Source organism: Vanessa cardui, chromosome 5, assembly GCF_905220365.1.
Source record: "Vanessa cardui chromosome 5, ilVanCard2.1, whole genome shotgun sequence".
NCBI classification, from domain to species: Eukaryota; Metazoa; Arthropoda; class Insecta; order Lepidoptera; family Nymphalidae; genus Vanessa; species Vanessa cardui.
Window position 1 is genome coordinate 3,644,716 of NC_061127.1, and position 16,777 is coordinate 3,661,492.

The window sequence follows — 16,777 nt, forward strand, 5'->3', positions numbered from 1 at the left end:
ATCGATATGCAGCAACGTAATCGAAACGACACAGGTTAGTCGGCGTGGGAAACAAGAATATGATTTTATATACTCGACTTATAATACACACGCAAAATGCGAAACAGATCCTCAGGCCAGGCGAACGCCGTTAGCCGCTCACGCCTGACACCTTCTTCATGATGAGGTCGATCTGCTCGTCGATGCGCGGGCTCGTCCCTCTGGGGAAAAATCATGCATGCAATTTGCGTCATGTAACTATCAGGCACCAGGGAAAAGCCTGCATGTGTTTAGTTATAGTCATGTTATCATACATGACAAAATGGACGTTAATATACATTGAAGGTGTTAAGCAAAATTGAAAACTGAAATTTGTCATTTATAATGAACTAACGACCTGTCCCGGCTTCGAACGAGTAAAATACTGATACTTAATATACTACAACGGACGACGTTACGACTTCACATTAGAAACGTCTAAAATTAACAGTGTTTCTTTACTATATTGTCTATGTATTATATACAAAAACTTTTCAATCGAATCAATCTATCTATTAAAATAATTCACATCGAAATCCGTTGCGTAACATTAAAGTAAAGTAAAATTATCTATGCATACATAGGGACAGATAGCGGTAAGCGACTTTGTTTTATAATATGTAATGGTAGCACAAGTAGTTAGAGGTGATGGAGCGTACCGGAAGGCGGCGGGGTCGGGCCCCACGAGCGCCACGAGTTGCGGCACGTCGTGCGAGTGCGCGGCGAGGCGGGCGAGCGCCGCCAGCGCGCGCCACAGCGCCTCCTCGGGCGGCGCCCACGCGGCCAGCTGCAGCGCCGCCATGCACAGCTCCACGCACACCTCGTCGAACACCTGCGCCCGACCCGCGCACCGTTACCCACGCCACATTCCCAGCACGATCAGATCGTATCCCAATTTAATTCATCTATTTTATACATTTCATCCGGACTATGACCACGATCATACTCCTTTCATATTCCTCGGCACGAGTAAGGAAAAGGTATGATCGTCGTTCAAACCCGTACAAAATATACATATGTACAGTGGCGGCGTAAGGCGTGGGCAGTGTGGGCCACCGCCCACGGCCTCGCGGTGCAAAGGGCCTCGCGCCCGAAATTTGAAAAAGTATAATATAACATTGGTATCAGAGTACTATAAAAAAAAACAAGGGCCTCGCAAAACTGCATCTTGCCCACATTAAAATTCGATCTTGCGACGCCACTGCATATATAGGTACCTTTAAGGTATATGCTTAATAAAGCATAAAAAAATACCGTAACAGATTACACTGACAAATATTACTCGATCGAAATATAATTGCGGATTAATTTGAAACGCCGATGTGTAGCGGTGCCTTCTACGCAACTCCTCAACGAGTCCTGCTTTCCATCGCATTTATTATTAACTAGCTAATGATCCCACTTTGCTCGGGTAAAATAACTGAATAAGTTTCTACACATAACGTTTATATTATAAGACATGTAACCGTACAGGTTTACGCTTTACTGGGATGGTTTTCTGATGACCAATAATCATTGTCATAATATTTCAGACAATTTATAACCAAATGCAATAAATCAGGTATCTTCACTTATATTCACTTATTGCTCATGAATCATCGCACTTATTTGTGAAACCTGTATAAAAATCCGTTGGGTTCATACGTAAAGGAGCGACTTTGTTTTACAAAATGTAGTGAAGCTAATTTTAGCGCATACGTTGCCATCGGATACTCAAGGTTCTAAACGAGTTTTTTGGATCGACGACCTCTTTAAGATTAAATAAATCGAGTAATTAAAAATTATAATCGCTTTTTGATTCTGATCACATCGTGCATTTTAAGAGACATATATTTTAAATAAATCACAATATAGCAACCGAAATGATATTATATTAATACTTTATAAAGACGATTTATAAAAAAATAACTTTCTTTTCAGAGACTTCTTCCTGAGGAAAATAGTAAGGATAGAATCCTGCATTATTTATTGTAGAACATGCTGTGTGTGCTGTGCTTCGTTATTGAGAGTTTCTCGGATTCGCTTATTAATAGGTACATTATTTAGGTTATATTACAAAATGTCTTTTTTATAACTTAGCTATTGAACTGTTTCTGTTTCTAAATTTTATTTTAAATTTGTATTAAATATGTCAGTTTAATAAGTAAGTTTGTTTTCATTGGTTTTTATTTTTAGTCAATTTTGTAAGAATTTTAAAGAGCGACCTTTAGTACGAATTCGTTTATGTTCGACTACGAATTTCCACCAGCGTCCTTTCTGGTCATTTTATTTCGATAGTTTTTAAAGAATTTCCTTCTTTTTATACATTTTTAAAAAGCTAAGAAAACGGTTATGTTTTTAAAATAATCTGCAGGCCAAGTTTCATAATGATTTTTTTAGTTTTTAAGGCATTTTTGAGGAACATATATCTAAAAATAATTGAAAAAAAATTCACTTTCCGCCTGGCATTTTTAAATTTGAACTGATAGTTATTGTTTAGATATTGACAAATATCCAGTGTTTAATCGTTTTTATAAAACAAAAGAAAAAAATAGAATATAATTGATACTTTTTTTTAAATAAATTTTTGAAGTTGCATTTTTGACAAATTTTGAAAAAAGCTAAAAATTGTGATAACTCAAAAATGGGTCACTTTTGGATTATGCATATGGGGGTTAAAATTATTGCAAATAGTCACCCCTATCACCTCTTAACGGATATACGTCGAGTTACCAATAACCCTGTATATTTATATAGGTATATATTCGGATATCGCGTATAATGCGTATATCCGCACCGTAATTATAAAACCCCCGATATATATCATCGACCTTCTACCTCCCGACATATGTATTTCGTTCTACGTTATTGACAGCGAGATAGAACGGATGCAACAATAATTCATATTTACACACGAATGTTATTAAGCGATAAAACTAATTCAATTAAATGGCGCCTCGAAACACGAGCGAGTGCCTTGTGTGCTGATAACAAATCAAGGTCACGGAAAACCCCTGCAGTTATTGTGTTCACTGTAACCTCGTGCTATTAGCCATGACTTTGTAGTTCTAAGGATATCGAACACATTTGAACGAATGGTTACAGATAGTACAATAGGATATGTTTACAAAATCGATAACAAGTATAGGTGGCACAACCCTATGCAAGGGAGACTGTCGTTATGACTAGCCACTTGACATGTGCTACCGTCAATACTTATTATTGTTGTATTCCAATTTTAAATAAGCAATTCAATTCTAAATTTAAATAAACCAGCGTAACAACAGACGCAAAGGACATAATCCTTAGATCCCAAGCTAAGAGGCGCCATTGGCAATATAAAGGTAGTTAATATTTTTGATTCTATCGGCGGTGTTACCCATTTACTTTAAGTAGTTTACTTATCCTACCACCCTGTATACGCAACATTAGTATATTTGGCAACAAACGTCATTTTAAGTGTCTATAGACCATTTGAATGTAATGTGGAACTTAGCGAACACTGGGGAACCACGCTGTTATGGCCCTTGATTTATTTACGCAAAGCAATGTAAGACGCAGTCGTAAACTGCGCGTCAGAGCCTGGTAAATATTTACGGCGTATTACTAGCTAATAAGATTAATGCGTTTTACAATACTATTATTATCTTTTCCTCGTAGCGATATCACACATCGGTATAGCCTTCGGCTTTCAAGATGAATCTTATGTGTAGGGCAGTGACAACTGTCATATTCTCCTTTCAGGAATCGAATCCAGAAAACGCTCTGTTAATGTGAAACTGACATAGATGGTATATATGTACATTATTTCGAATCTCCCATTGAACTTGGGCATTGGATAGGGCTGAGGTGGCCCAGTGGCTAGAACGCATGCATCTTAACCGATGATTGCGGGTTCAAACCCAGGCAAGCACCGCTGAATATTCATGTGCTTGTGTTTATAATTCATCTCGTGCTCGGTGGTAAAGGAAAACATCGTGAAGAAACCGGCATGTGTCTAATTTCATAGAAATTCTGCCACATGTATATTCCACCAACCTGCATTGGAACAGCGTGGTGGAATATGTTCCAAAAACCTTTTCCTCAAAGGGACCAGCACTGGGAAATGTACAGGTGTTGTTGTTGTTTGTTTTGTTGGGCATTGGAATTTAGCTAACGGAACCGAGATCCCGGTAATGGTGGCCGTTAAGGGTGGGTGTTAAGTGTTGAGTGGTGGGTGGTGGGTGGTGGGTGGTGTAGGTACCTTGGAGCGCGCTCGCTTAGGCAGCTGCGCGCGCAGCGCTGCTCCGAGCCCGAGACGCTGCAACAACACATTTCTGCAGCGCGACCGAGACGCTTCTCAAAACGGATAGCAAAGTGGACAAAGCTCTTATCTTTATGTATTTCAGAGGACTTTTTATAAATAACAACTTTTTGTACCGAAAATTTTTAGAGGATTTATACAAATATATTCACAAATAAAAGGCAGAGTACTTACTTTATATTAATGAGCAGAAAAGCGTATTAGCACAGTACGAAGTTTTTAAGAACGAAAAAACATCATGTAATCATGCCAAGATAAAAGAAAAGATATACAGCTCAAATGAGTGACTGGTTTAATTTGGGACATCTTATTAAATTTTTTAATTGTAGTAACAATAGCCTTATGAAGGATACGTAGCAGACACAACATAATAATTTTGATTTTATATTATAATTATAATCTCAAGCTGTGTTAATATTTGACAGCCATTCTTATATTAGCAATTCAATAATTTTCTGAGTATCGAAATTTGTTATAATCTTTTTTTAGTTTTGTCAAGGTTGATGCGATATATTTTCTTTTATTCAATAGGTAGGGAATAGAGGACCATTCCTTACATCACAGCAATGCTCAACAAACAACAACACTAAATATTGTTGTTTTGCGGCAAGGGAAATACCTACTTGGATGGTATCATCACTACAACAACAACCGTTGTTGACGTACCGTGTTTCTGTACCATAAAATTTTATACTACAGAAATAAATAATTGTGATAAGTACTATTCTAGGTTGTGTTAGAGATTAAATATTATTTTTTAAGCAATAATTATTATTTAAATAGAAGCGTAGGTAACGAGATGTTAATATGACTGATATATTTTTGATAGTCATCTTAAAAACCAGCGTAATGATTCTTAATAAAAACAAACTCATTGCTGTTGCGGATTTCATTAAAGATGCAAGAACTATTATTTAAAAATTTGCATACTCTTGGTCAGTGGATGGGTCTGACAGGCTACCAAACACCTACTAACACTTCCTCAACACCATCCTATGCGAAGAAGTCCAGTTCGAAAACTATTATTCATTTAATCAACGATTGCATGAACATGGCATTATCAAATTGAAACTTAAAATTTTCATACGACCTTTTGGTCTTAAAGCTGCAGTATAATTTTCGATTTTTTGAAATTGATCAGTCCTATCCTAGAAGTCTTAAGCTTTGCTAAAACTTTAAACGAATTTGGTTCCATTCAATAATATACTCATAACATTTTAGTGATGTAAATTAACAAAAGAAACCCTTAAACATTCTACATAATAATTGGTATTTTTAAGTGTTCTTTTAAGATTCTAAACCTTTGAACGAGTTAATATTGAAGCTGTTTGTTAAAATAATATTCTTGAATCAGCGTAATACGTTACGTCAAAAATACCAGTGACGTAGAATGTTTAAGACATTCTTTTGTTAATTGACATCACATAAATATTATGAGTATATAACTTGGATTAGAATTCAAATGCGTTAAACCGTACATTTATGGTTAGCTAATATAACTATATTGTTTTAAGCCTGAGTATTCAAAACTTATTTGACAAATGATATCGTTTAAATACTTAAGATTTATTGCTTCCTCGTTTACACAAGAAGCGGACGAGCTGTCTTAAAATATATAAAAAAAACGTCAAGTAAAGATTAAACTATCAAATGAGCAAATTAACTGAAATGCTTATCGTGTCAAAGGAATCACGCGTTTCAGGAAGTAGGCGGCGTGTTTGTGAAACGTCAAATAGGAGATAGTGCTCGGTGGCAATCTCGACTGTTAAATTACGATATTTGACAAAGCGAATATTTGCATGAAGATAGATGACCTTACACGCAAAAGGTCTTAAAAAAATATTCAGAAACCGTTCATATCCCGGTGGTTGAACGAGACTCCATTTAGGAGAACTTTTGGAGTTTCACTGCGTAATACATTGGTGCAGTAGAAGGCACCGTCTTCGTATAATAAACAACACAAATTGATCTTCTCTTCCATTGTCCGTACGAGTAAAATCGTTCATGATATACGGAGAGTGCTAGTGTGAGTGAAAGTGAAAGAGCGGAGAGAGCGATACTGACCACAGTCTTTACCTCCTTGGTGGCCACGTTGTACAGCAGCGCCGTGCCCGCGTCGCGCAGCGCCGGCGCCTCGCTCAGCACGCAGTGCACGCACACCTGCACACACACGCACACACACGTCAGCGCACGCGACACGCGACAACCCCCCCCCCCCGCCCCCCCTCACGCGCGGTGCCGCACGGTCAGCGCACGCGAAACACGACCCCCTCCCCCCCCTACCCGCACGTGCCGGCGCTCACCTTAGTGGTGACGCGGATGTTCGACAGCGTGTGGCCGTCGCTCTCCCACTCGCTGATGTACAGCAGCCACTCCGACGACGACGTGTTCTCGAACAGATTGCACATCTGATTGCAAATAAACAAACATTAGCGGAAGCTATCGTTTGTTACTCCATTATTCCAGACATTTATGATACGCGATGATTCTAGGGTACGATTAAATAACTAGTGGTGAGGAAACTCAATCACGCGAAATATTTCTAGGAGTTGAACGATTTTCCCTGCGTCAAAAAAGGGGGAGTTGAAGAAGTTGAGAGTTCTTCGACAGTCTACCATTCATGCCTACATTAGATTTAGTCTGCATAAAAGCATGTTGGTTTTGTCGAATCGGATAGTTGTAATTCAAAAATTTTTCGCTAGCACATTCTTGACAAACTTTTATCTCGTTCCCGTAATACGCAGATATCAATATTTAGTCGAAACGCTGTAACTCACGAAGATAGCGAGCGCAAGCTGCTCCGTCGGCGGCAGCTTGTCGACGGTGTGCGCGAAGGCGAGCAGCGCGTGCTGGCGCCGGTCCTGGTGCAGCAGCAGCGACACGTCGTCCCGCAGCGCCGCCGCCGCCAGGCAGCGCAGCGCGCACACGCGCGCCTCGCTCGACACGCCGCCGTCCCGCAGCACGCGACCTGCGACACGCCGCCGCTGTACTGCCCGCCCCGCGCCCGCGCCCCGCACCCCCGCCCCGCGCACTCACCGATGAAGGTGAGGAACTCGTCGCCGAGCACCCAGCTGCCCTCTCCCTGCACGAGGTACTGTTGCAGCTCGTCAAGGCTCTGCTTCTCGTCGGCCGACAATTCGACGCCCTCCAGCGCTTTGGTGAACGCTTCGAACTCCTGTGCGCCCTGTGGCATTTTATACACGTAACATTAATAAGGTCCATATTTTAAGAAACTTAATCACGATATAAACGTATAATGACGACCTCCATGGTCGAGTGGTGTGTACAGCGGTTTTCATGGGTACGCCACTCTGAGGTCCCGGGTTCGATTCCCGGCCGAGTCGATGTAGATTACCATTAGTTTTCTATGTTGTCTTGGGTCTGGGTGTTTGTGGTACCGTCGTTACTTCTGATTTCCATAACACAAGTGCTTCAGCTACTTACATTGGGATCAGAGTAATGTATGTGATGTTGTCTCATATTTATTTATTTATTATTATTAATGATATCCAGCTATCTATAAAGTCTACATGTGTGCCGATTATGTCTTAAACAATAATTTAGAAGTAAGCGATAATTATTTCATATTTGGCTTTCATCGTGGCGAGCATCATTTCCGCCTACAGCTGGCGAGACATCAAGTCCAAAACATCTTATTACTCATACCCGGCGATGTTCTCACGTGGACTCTTCTGGAAAAAGTCCCGATCCAGCGATACACAGCTTCGACGCTCACGCGCTTTTTATGAAGCCATTAAATTTTCTTACTCACGAGTACCGGGCACACAAACAAACTTGAATCATCATTTTGTATTGGTAAGAGGTTAATGCAAGATGTAATAATATGCATTTATATAAACAAATTACAATTGCAATCCTTATTTATCTTACTGCTCCATGTTTGGTCGGTAACTCAGAAAAGCAGACAAACAAATTAGTCACCTGAGGGTAAATTTAAACCTTGATATCAGAACTATAATATGCATTTTCACACCTTCATCGCGCCGCCCACTACGGGATCAAAGGTCTATAATTACTTACTCACACTTCAGTCTCGAACATAACAAAACACCACATCAGTATTTGACTGTAGAAATAAAACACCGTGGGTGATACCCACTTAGACGAGGATACATAAAGTTTTTTTACTCGATGGGAAAACGCATTACGCGTTTCCTCCACGTGAAGTGGAAAGGTATGTAGGACACGGACACCGGTCCATTACTGTGCGCTAGTACCCACTAAAAATACAGGGGTATACCCTCTCAGTCTGTTAACGGCCATCTTAGGATCACTTTCCCATGCTAGCCATGTTAAAAAAGCAAAATATTATTTTACCATATATTATTTTAGCGCTCCCTATGTGCTGCTGTATAAGTCTACGTTTAAATAAATTCCACCTGGAATTTAAATTTGGTTGGCTTAGGTCGGTACTTACGTCGATATCCCTAAACACGATGGGCGGGTCACGCTCCCGGCGGCGCTGCTCCTCTAGACGACGCTCGTCGGCTTCTGCCTCCAGGTCACGAGAGCTGGGCCCAGCGCGAGCTATGCCTGCCTCCAGCGTCTCCACCGCCTCCACTGCCTCCGCCATGTCTGAGGATAACACACTTTTTACTATACTCAAACCGACAAATATTTTCAAAGACATTTTTATTAGTACCATTGCACCTCTATACTTATAGCATGTTGTCTGAGCAGATGCATCACGAGATTATAATTGTGATGCTCTACTATGCTTATGGCTATCTGTACACCATCTATTAGCAATCTCTTTCGATAATGAATTGTGTTAATTATTAACATCCGAAACTTTATACATTTCTATTAAGAAACCACTTTCTTTAGTTGTATAAATAAAAGAAAACTAACTCGTGATGAAATATATATATACGTAACAATTGAAACAATTAACAATGATTACTTGGGATCTATCCTTTAGTATCGTACGAGTGGCTATATCTATGTAAGAATATTCAGATGTTGCAATTTAATGCATTTCTCCAATAAAATGTAGCTCATTGTCAAAAAGAGCTCTAGTCTTGACCTAAGTAACTATATTACGAGTTACAGTAAATAACTCACATATTAAATAAAATACGTTAAAGATGATTAGAAGAATATATTAAGTGCATCAATCGAAAAAAAAACATACCGACCCCTTTTCTAAGTTGTGTTTTTTATTTCGCTTTTAGATTTGGTAATGAGTTCTGTCAAACAAACGTGTTAATGGTGTATATTTTTGGATTGTGTTTATGAATCTCCATCAAAATAAGACAAATTGCAATATCTTTTTTATGCCGATTATATTATGGGAAGTACAAATAGGCAATCTGATGAAAAGTCTACCTACCCAAGAGGTGGTGCTGAAAGAAATGTGAGAAATAATAAACATATCGTACATCACACTAATGCGCTAACAACCCTAATGTTGGTATCAGCCCATAACATTGTTCCACTTTGCTTTCATATCAAAACACAACAATACTAACTATTGAAGTTTGGTGACAGAATATCTACTGAGTGCGTTGTACCTACCCAGACATATTTCCACAAAGCCTAATTACTAAGTAATATTTTACCATTTGTAAACATTTATTCAATCTATATTAATACTTACTAAAATTTAAGTAAAAATCCAAGCCAGGGGAATGTGAGATGAAAAGTTGAAACCTTAGTAAGTTTTAAATTGAAAATTTTTGAAAATATATTTCGTTTTCATTGTAAAGAAATAGCTATGACGTCACTGTTCCCTTCCAAAGTTCGTTCTTCGGGTCAAACTTATTTCAGTGCAGTTTTCATACTCGCTTCATTCCAATTAAATAGGATGAGTAATCGAATGTTGAATATGAAGCTAATAAAATATTTACATTCCACAAATTGGCCCTAGATAGTTTTATATCTGTTGATAATATCTAAACTAAATTGATAGGCTTTAAAAATATTTGCCTTTCCTGTTATGTTTGTAAACAACGTTTGATTTAACATTTATTTGATTTAAACTTATAAAGTGAATGACACGCATGTAGTTCAACCAACCATAAAATTATTATTAAAAAAAATAATCTGTGATGAACCGGACCGGACAATTTTCGAAATTTTTCATTACTTCATATAAATATTTTTCATCGAATTTATATAAATAGCTCACTGTCGGATGATTTTTTTAATATATTTTTTTTATATAACTTTAAAAAATATAGTCCGAATACCATCTAACAAATATGTAAAATATTTAAATTATGAATGTATATGATATTCTAAATTTGGTATTAATTAATAAGGTTTACGTAAAATTAGTCAGTTACTGTTAGAGATTCTCTCTGATACTAAACTACTGAAGAGTTTAGTTCAAGGCCTATAAAACAGATTGCACTCCACTCCTCGACGGATATTACACAGATTTAGTTCACGCGCACGCTCAAAACACAATTATTGCTCGCCGGCACCGGCCGCTTTTACAGAGAGATATTTTAGGCGAAGCACATATCGAAATCAACTTTTATTTAAGCATTATTTTCATGATTGTTTTAATTTTTATTTTAGATCAAAACCATCGTATACATTTATGACTGAATAGAAGAAAATGTATAAAGGTTTAGGAAAATTTTTACATGAGGTTGACACATATACATACCGAACGAAACAAAAGGTTAACTATAACACTTGATCTATTTCCAGGCGATCAGAAATAGAACGCGAAACAGTAGACACAACTGGAGCCGCGATACGGAGTCACACGTAGTATACCGGTGATTCCCGGCTTTTCTTCCAGAGCGCACGTGGCGTGTTCTCTATAAATACTGCCCGGTCCTGCGCGCGAGTAGAGGAGCGCGTCGTTGGGTCCGGCCTGCACTACTGATCGCGGCCGGCGCTGGCGCCGCGCCAGGCCAGAACCGCCCGCCCCCCACGAGTCCCTCGACACCATATTTATAATACGTATCCATTCGTGTACGACGGTCCATAAGCACGTTTGAATCAAAAGAAAACGAATCCGGGAGAGGAAATTTACGTTAACAACATCATAGATCCGGGGAAATTGCAAGGGTGGTGGCGGCGCGTGAGTGATTTCGCCCGACCTATTTGAGGATCGTTCAACCGAAGTCGAAATAAATAGACGAGGTCGATCACACTGTCTAGTGTTACGAGAGTTCTAGGGGCTATTCACATTTCCAAGATCGCCCGATGTATATAACACACGTATATATACGACTGACCGAGCCGGATAACACCTGCCTGTTATGCAGCTTTACTCTTTATCATAGCAATGGTTAATTAATTGACATATCGTTGGTATTGACGATAACGATGATCAAGTTAACATTAAATTTTAAGACGACTCTTAAGAACAACACTTTTATCAAAAACGAAGAAATTGTCGTAGATTTTCATGCTGAATAATTTGGAAAGGTAAAATCTGTGAAAGTGTGGATCGCTTACAGATTTACGTGACCTAATTGAACTCCGATAAAATATATCCTTGCTCAGATTTTCAATTCAGACTTATTTTACATTATACATTTTTACATGACAAGACATTACACCTTTAATTAATAAACTCTATTACTAATAATATACTTTATAATTAAGGTAGTTAAAGTTCTAAAAAAATAATAGTAAGCGATTATTTCTGACTACCTACTAACATTAAATGGCCATAATATTAGGACACAGAGTTCGAGTCAACTTGATAGAACCTCATTAGACTCTCTCTAGAAAAACGCATTACGCGTTTCCCCCACATAAAGTGGAGGGGATGTGGGACAGGACGCCTGAATACGCACTAAAAAACCAGTGGTACCCTCTCCGCCTTATCAGCGGGCACCATAGGATTGCTTTCGCTTGCTAGTGTGACAAATTCATAGACATACTTCATTGATATAGGTATATATCACATATACATATTGGGGGGCGTGTTATGAATAAAAAAACATCTTACAATAAAAATGTAATGGTGATTAGTTGGTACTGCTTCTGCCTACATACATTTTTTAATGACATATGTAGGCTGACGGCCAAATGGACTATGTTGGTAAGTGGTCACTACCGCCACTAAATTGGCACTGTAAAAAATAACACCAACTTTGTGAACTAAGTTGTTATGTCCTTGTACCGGTAACGTAACACAAGAATACCAAGTATTGCTATTTGACAGGAGAATATCTGATCATTTGGTGATACCTACCCATCAAACTTACACAAAGCCCTGCCATTGATATCAATATACTAGTAATTGTTACATGAAATAGTTATATACTTGACGTTTAGATATCCAAGCGCATGCGCTGTAATTAAAGCTATTTAACCTTGCCACTGACTCACATATCATGCACATTCGAGATCTGTCCAGTGATAAGGCATTGGTAATAAAACTTTCGAAACATTATTTTCTCTTTAAAATTTCAATAATCAAATTTATTATACTCACTGATGAGATTTAACTTAATTTTGAGTTTCAATTTGTCCCTGAAAGGAATGAATCTTGATACAATACCCAGACCGAGTATCAGACCTTATAGGCAATACGATATTGTCACCAATGGGTATTTAAGTCAGTTATCATCCTTATTTATGGCTGTGAGCCAGACACCTTTGGATAGTCTAATTTATTAATTAGATTCAGAAGTTTTAATGTCAGCATCAAACATGTTCCCTTTCTCAATTGATTAATTACAACATTGATTGGATTTGAATTTAATATATTATTGAATCTTCCGGCATTTATCGAGGAATTCACGTCATGATGATAAATGGACGTGATTGACATTTAGTCTACCTTAAACGTATCACGCATTCCCAACTGAGGTATAAATCTATCTCACTGTCACGACTTCTAAATCTAACATACCAATTGTCACATTTATTTTAAATCTAAACAATTTTGATTACTAATACAATTAAGTCGTTAACTAACAGTGTACCCAAGCAAGTTAAATATCACAACAAGATGTACAGCCTTTAAATTTCCCACTGCTGGGCTAAGGTATCTACTCAATTTGAGGAGAAGGTTAGGAGCATATTACAACACACTACTCCAATGCGTGTTGAAGGATTCACATGTGACGCAATTTCGTTGAAATTAGACATATGCAATTTTCCTTCTCCGCTGAGCACGAGATAAATAAAAATTATGAACACAAATTAAGCACTTGAGATGAGTGATTACCTGAGTTTGAACCCGCAATCATCGGTTATGATGTACTTGTTCTAACCACAGCGCCATCTCAGCTCTCAATATATTATATATTGTGATGCTTAGCTTGCACACGATGTCAAACCGTTGGAAATGTATATTTACAAATGGTAACATAAAATGAGCAACCTAGTGTCATTCTTCTTGTTTCTGGATAGATGTAGACTTTTTTTTTTAAATAATAGTATATACTAATATTAAAAAGACAATGTTGAATGACCTGGACTTGGCGTCCTCTTCTTCTTCAGGAAAAGAAGCATAAGATGAAATATGCACAATAATTAAGCTCGAATATTCAGTGACGCTTACTTGGATTTGAGCCCGCAATCGTCGGTTAATATTTACGTGTTCTACACGGAGCCAATGATTTATGAACTCTTAGAAGATTAGAATATTTTCTTAAGACAGTTAAACTTAATTCAGTCATTCTATGTCAACGAAATTGCTGGCAAACTATGCTGTGATTAAATCTACTTTCCGAACCGAAATTTACATTTAATTCAATATTGTATAACGTGTCAGACCGCTAAAAATCGGGCTCTGCTGCGAAAGCCGCAGAGGGTCATAGCGGTGAGAGGCATCAGAGGGTACCGTACGGTGTCGTGGACTGCGGCGACACTTCTCGCGGGCGATCCGCCCTGGGAGCTCCAGGCGGAGGTGCTCGCGGAAGTGTACCGGTTCCGGGTCGAGGCGAGGGACCGCGGCGACCGTCCAGGGTCGGCGGAGATCGGGCGGATCAGGGCTCTAGCCCAGCAAGCCCTGATCGCCCGATGGCAGGAGGATCTGGGGACTCCCACGGCGGGCCTAGCGACAGTGGAGGCGATCCGTCCCCACTTGAGTCGCTGGGTCGAGAGGAAGCACGGCACACTGTCGTATAGAATGACGCAGGTACTTACCGGACACGGATGCTTCGGTAAGTACCTGCACGGGATAGCGCGGCGGGAGGAGTCACCCTCCTGTCACGAGTGTGGTGCGCCAGTGGACACGGCGTACCACACCCTGTACGAGTGTGCTGCGTGGGGGCCCCAGAGGCACATCCTTGCGGCGACTATGGGCGGAGACCTCTCGCTACCGAGCGTTATCAACACCATGCTCGGTAGCGAGGTGTGCTGGTCAGAGATGCGCTCCTTCTGCGAAAGTGTCATGTCGCAGAAGGAAGCAGCGGAGCGAGAGCGGGAAAAAAATGCCGCCGCTGACTCGCTCCGCAGAAGACGACCGGGGAGAAGGAAAAGGCGCTACGCGCATCTTCTCCCTCCGCCTCAATAGGCGCCGTAGGGACCAGGGGGGGTCCCAGTACCCTGGGAATCCCCCCTAGCTGTTGAAGGCCCGTATAAGCGGGCCGACCGTCAGGGCGTCACGGTAGCATGCGTAAGCGATCCCGTGGCGTCCGCCGAAAGACGGAGAGGGTACCGCTGGTTTTTTAGTGGGTAAACCCGATGTGCTTGGGCGCACTCGGCGTTCAGGGCTCCGGGGAGTCCCACACACCCCCCCACTTTCCATCACGTGGGGGAAGCGCGCAAAGCGTTTTTCCAGCGTAATAAAAAAAAAAAAAAAAAAAATAACGTGTCAGAAGTTTCAAAGATTAGTCTACTATTTAAATATTGACGATTCAAATACACCTCATCGTGAAGCTTATTGTATAAAATACATTTCATTTTCATATGATTTGAATAAGTCTGGTTAGTTTTAGTTTTAACCTTTGCTTTAAGTTCAATATAAGACATTTTTGTCATTTGCTTTTCAAGCTTAATTACAAAAGTTTAATGGAATGGTTCGTCGTTCGTGTTTAAAAACTTTATAAATCTCTATTTAGGCGAGAAATTTAAGTGGAAACTGTGTGTTACTGTGTTCAGTGGCGTAGCTAGGTGAGGAAGGGCCCCGGTGCATAGAAAAAGAATCGGGCTCAAACTTCCTCTTTCCCATCCCTCTTTAACTATTAATTACCCTTTAAAATTATAGATCCCAAATAAGAAGTCTTGTGCGCATGTTCGTGATTTTCTAGTTTCAAGCTTAAGGTTTAGTTAAGAGGGTACCCTAAACTCCGGGGCCCTGGTGCACTGCACCACCTGGCCCTAGGATAGCTACGCCACAGAGTGTGTTGCTTTGTGTTGATAGACATAAAATAAAAACTAGCCATAGATGTAACTAGAATGAGTCCATATTACTCGAAAAGGTTCACGTTTTTCACACAATAAAAACCTAATTGCCCCTTTAGATTATGAATTTGTACCACGTTTTAATAATTGTTTTAAAAATTTACAAAACATGAACATTTGTATAGAATACATTTTTTTTATACCGCACTTCACCCTCTTGGGAAATGAACTTAGAAAATACTGTTTACTAATCTTTCACCCACTAACAGCCGAAGAAGTTAATTCTATTCAAACTTTTATTTTCTATCTAACCCCTTAGGAGATTATTAAAATAAAAAAAACCCTTCCGCTAAGGACCATACACAAAAAATTTACATGAAAAATTAGATTTTAAGCAGTTTAGTCAATATCAGATATTAACTTACTTCTAAATTTTACTTAGTAAAAAATACCGTAGTACAAGTTTTCTACTATAAGATATAGTTAATGAATGGCTTTTTTCAAATCATATTTTTAACGGACCAGCATACTTTTGAATACCTAATTAAATTCCTTTAGGTTTTTTAAATATAAGTATATATTCGTCTATTAACATTAAACTTTGGAAATAATTATGTGCCATAGTTTATGTGCCAAGAATCTCAAGATAGACACAATAAATTATTCTCAAACGAAATAACTTTTATTACTTTACTTAAGTCTTTCCTTACTTTGTCAATATCTTCTAAGCAATGCGTCGCTTTTTTTTGGAATATTGGCCAGTTGGAGTCGTCAAATTGTATTATATAGTACTTCTCTAATTATAGTATTTCACACTTACACCAAATATCTTGTTCTGGTTGTCAATTAATGTGAGTGGAACTTCTCAACTCTTTACGGAAACAAAACAAGTTTGAGCATATAGACTCGTTATTGTACAGTTTTCAAAATTTTTTCACATAAGTATGGTAAATTAAAACACTTTGGATTAGAATAAAAGTTTGGAATATCAGCACTTTTACGAATTCATTACGTTCATAACTAACACAAACTAATAATAACGTAAAGAAGCACAACCGAATTCACGTAATTATTATCGAAACATAATTTATTAATTCAGTATCATTTATTTCAATAAAACGAGAACTTTTTTTATTTTCCCGTTCGACAGAACGAAACAACGACGTATTCATAAAATCTTACATAAAA

General features: G+C 38.9%; 1 protein-coding gene across 2 annotated transcripts in view; it reads right to left on the reverse strand.

The window, feature by feature from the left end:
* LOC124529791 overlaps positions 1–16,777 on the reverse strand; it is a 30,050-nt gene continuing 13,273 nt past the window's right edge. The window contains exons 8-14 of one of the 2 annotated variants that reach the window (XM_047103703.1): positions 8,739–8,896; positions 7,337–7,484; positions 7,078–7,268; positions 6,604–6,708; positions 6,365–6,460; positions 678–850; positions 1–200 (exon numbers count right to left, since the gene is read on the reverse strand). In XM_047103703.1, coding sequence (XP_046959659.1) covers positions 131–200; positions 678–850; positions 6,365–6,460; positions 6,604–6,708; positions 7,078–7,268; positions 7,337–7,484; positions 8,739–8,896 — 941 coding nt within the window. In that variant the 3' untranslated portion in view covers positions 1–130. The remainder of the gene's footprint in view (positions 201–677; positions 851–6,364; positions 6,461–6,603; positions 6,709–7,077; positions 7,269–7,336; positions 7,485–8,738; positions 8,897–16,777) is intronic. The other variant, XM_047103704.1, reaches the window with a different exon arrangement.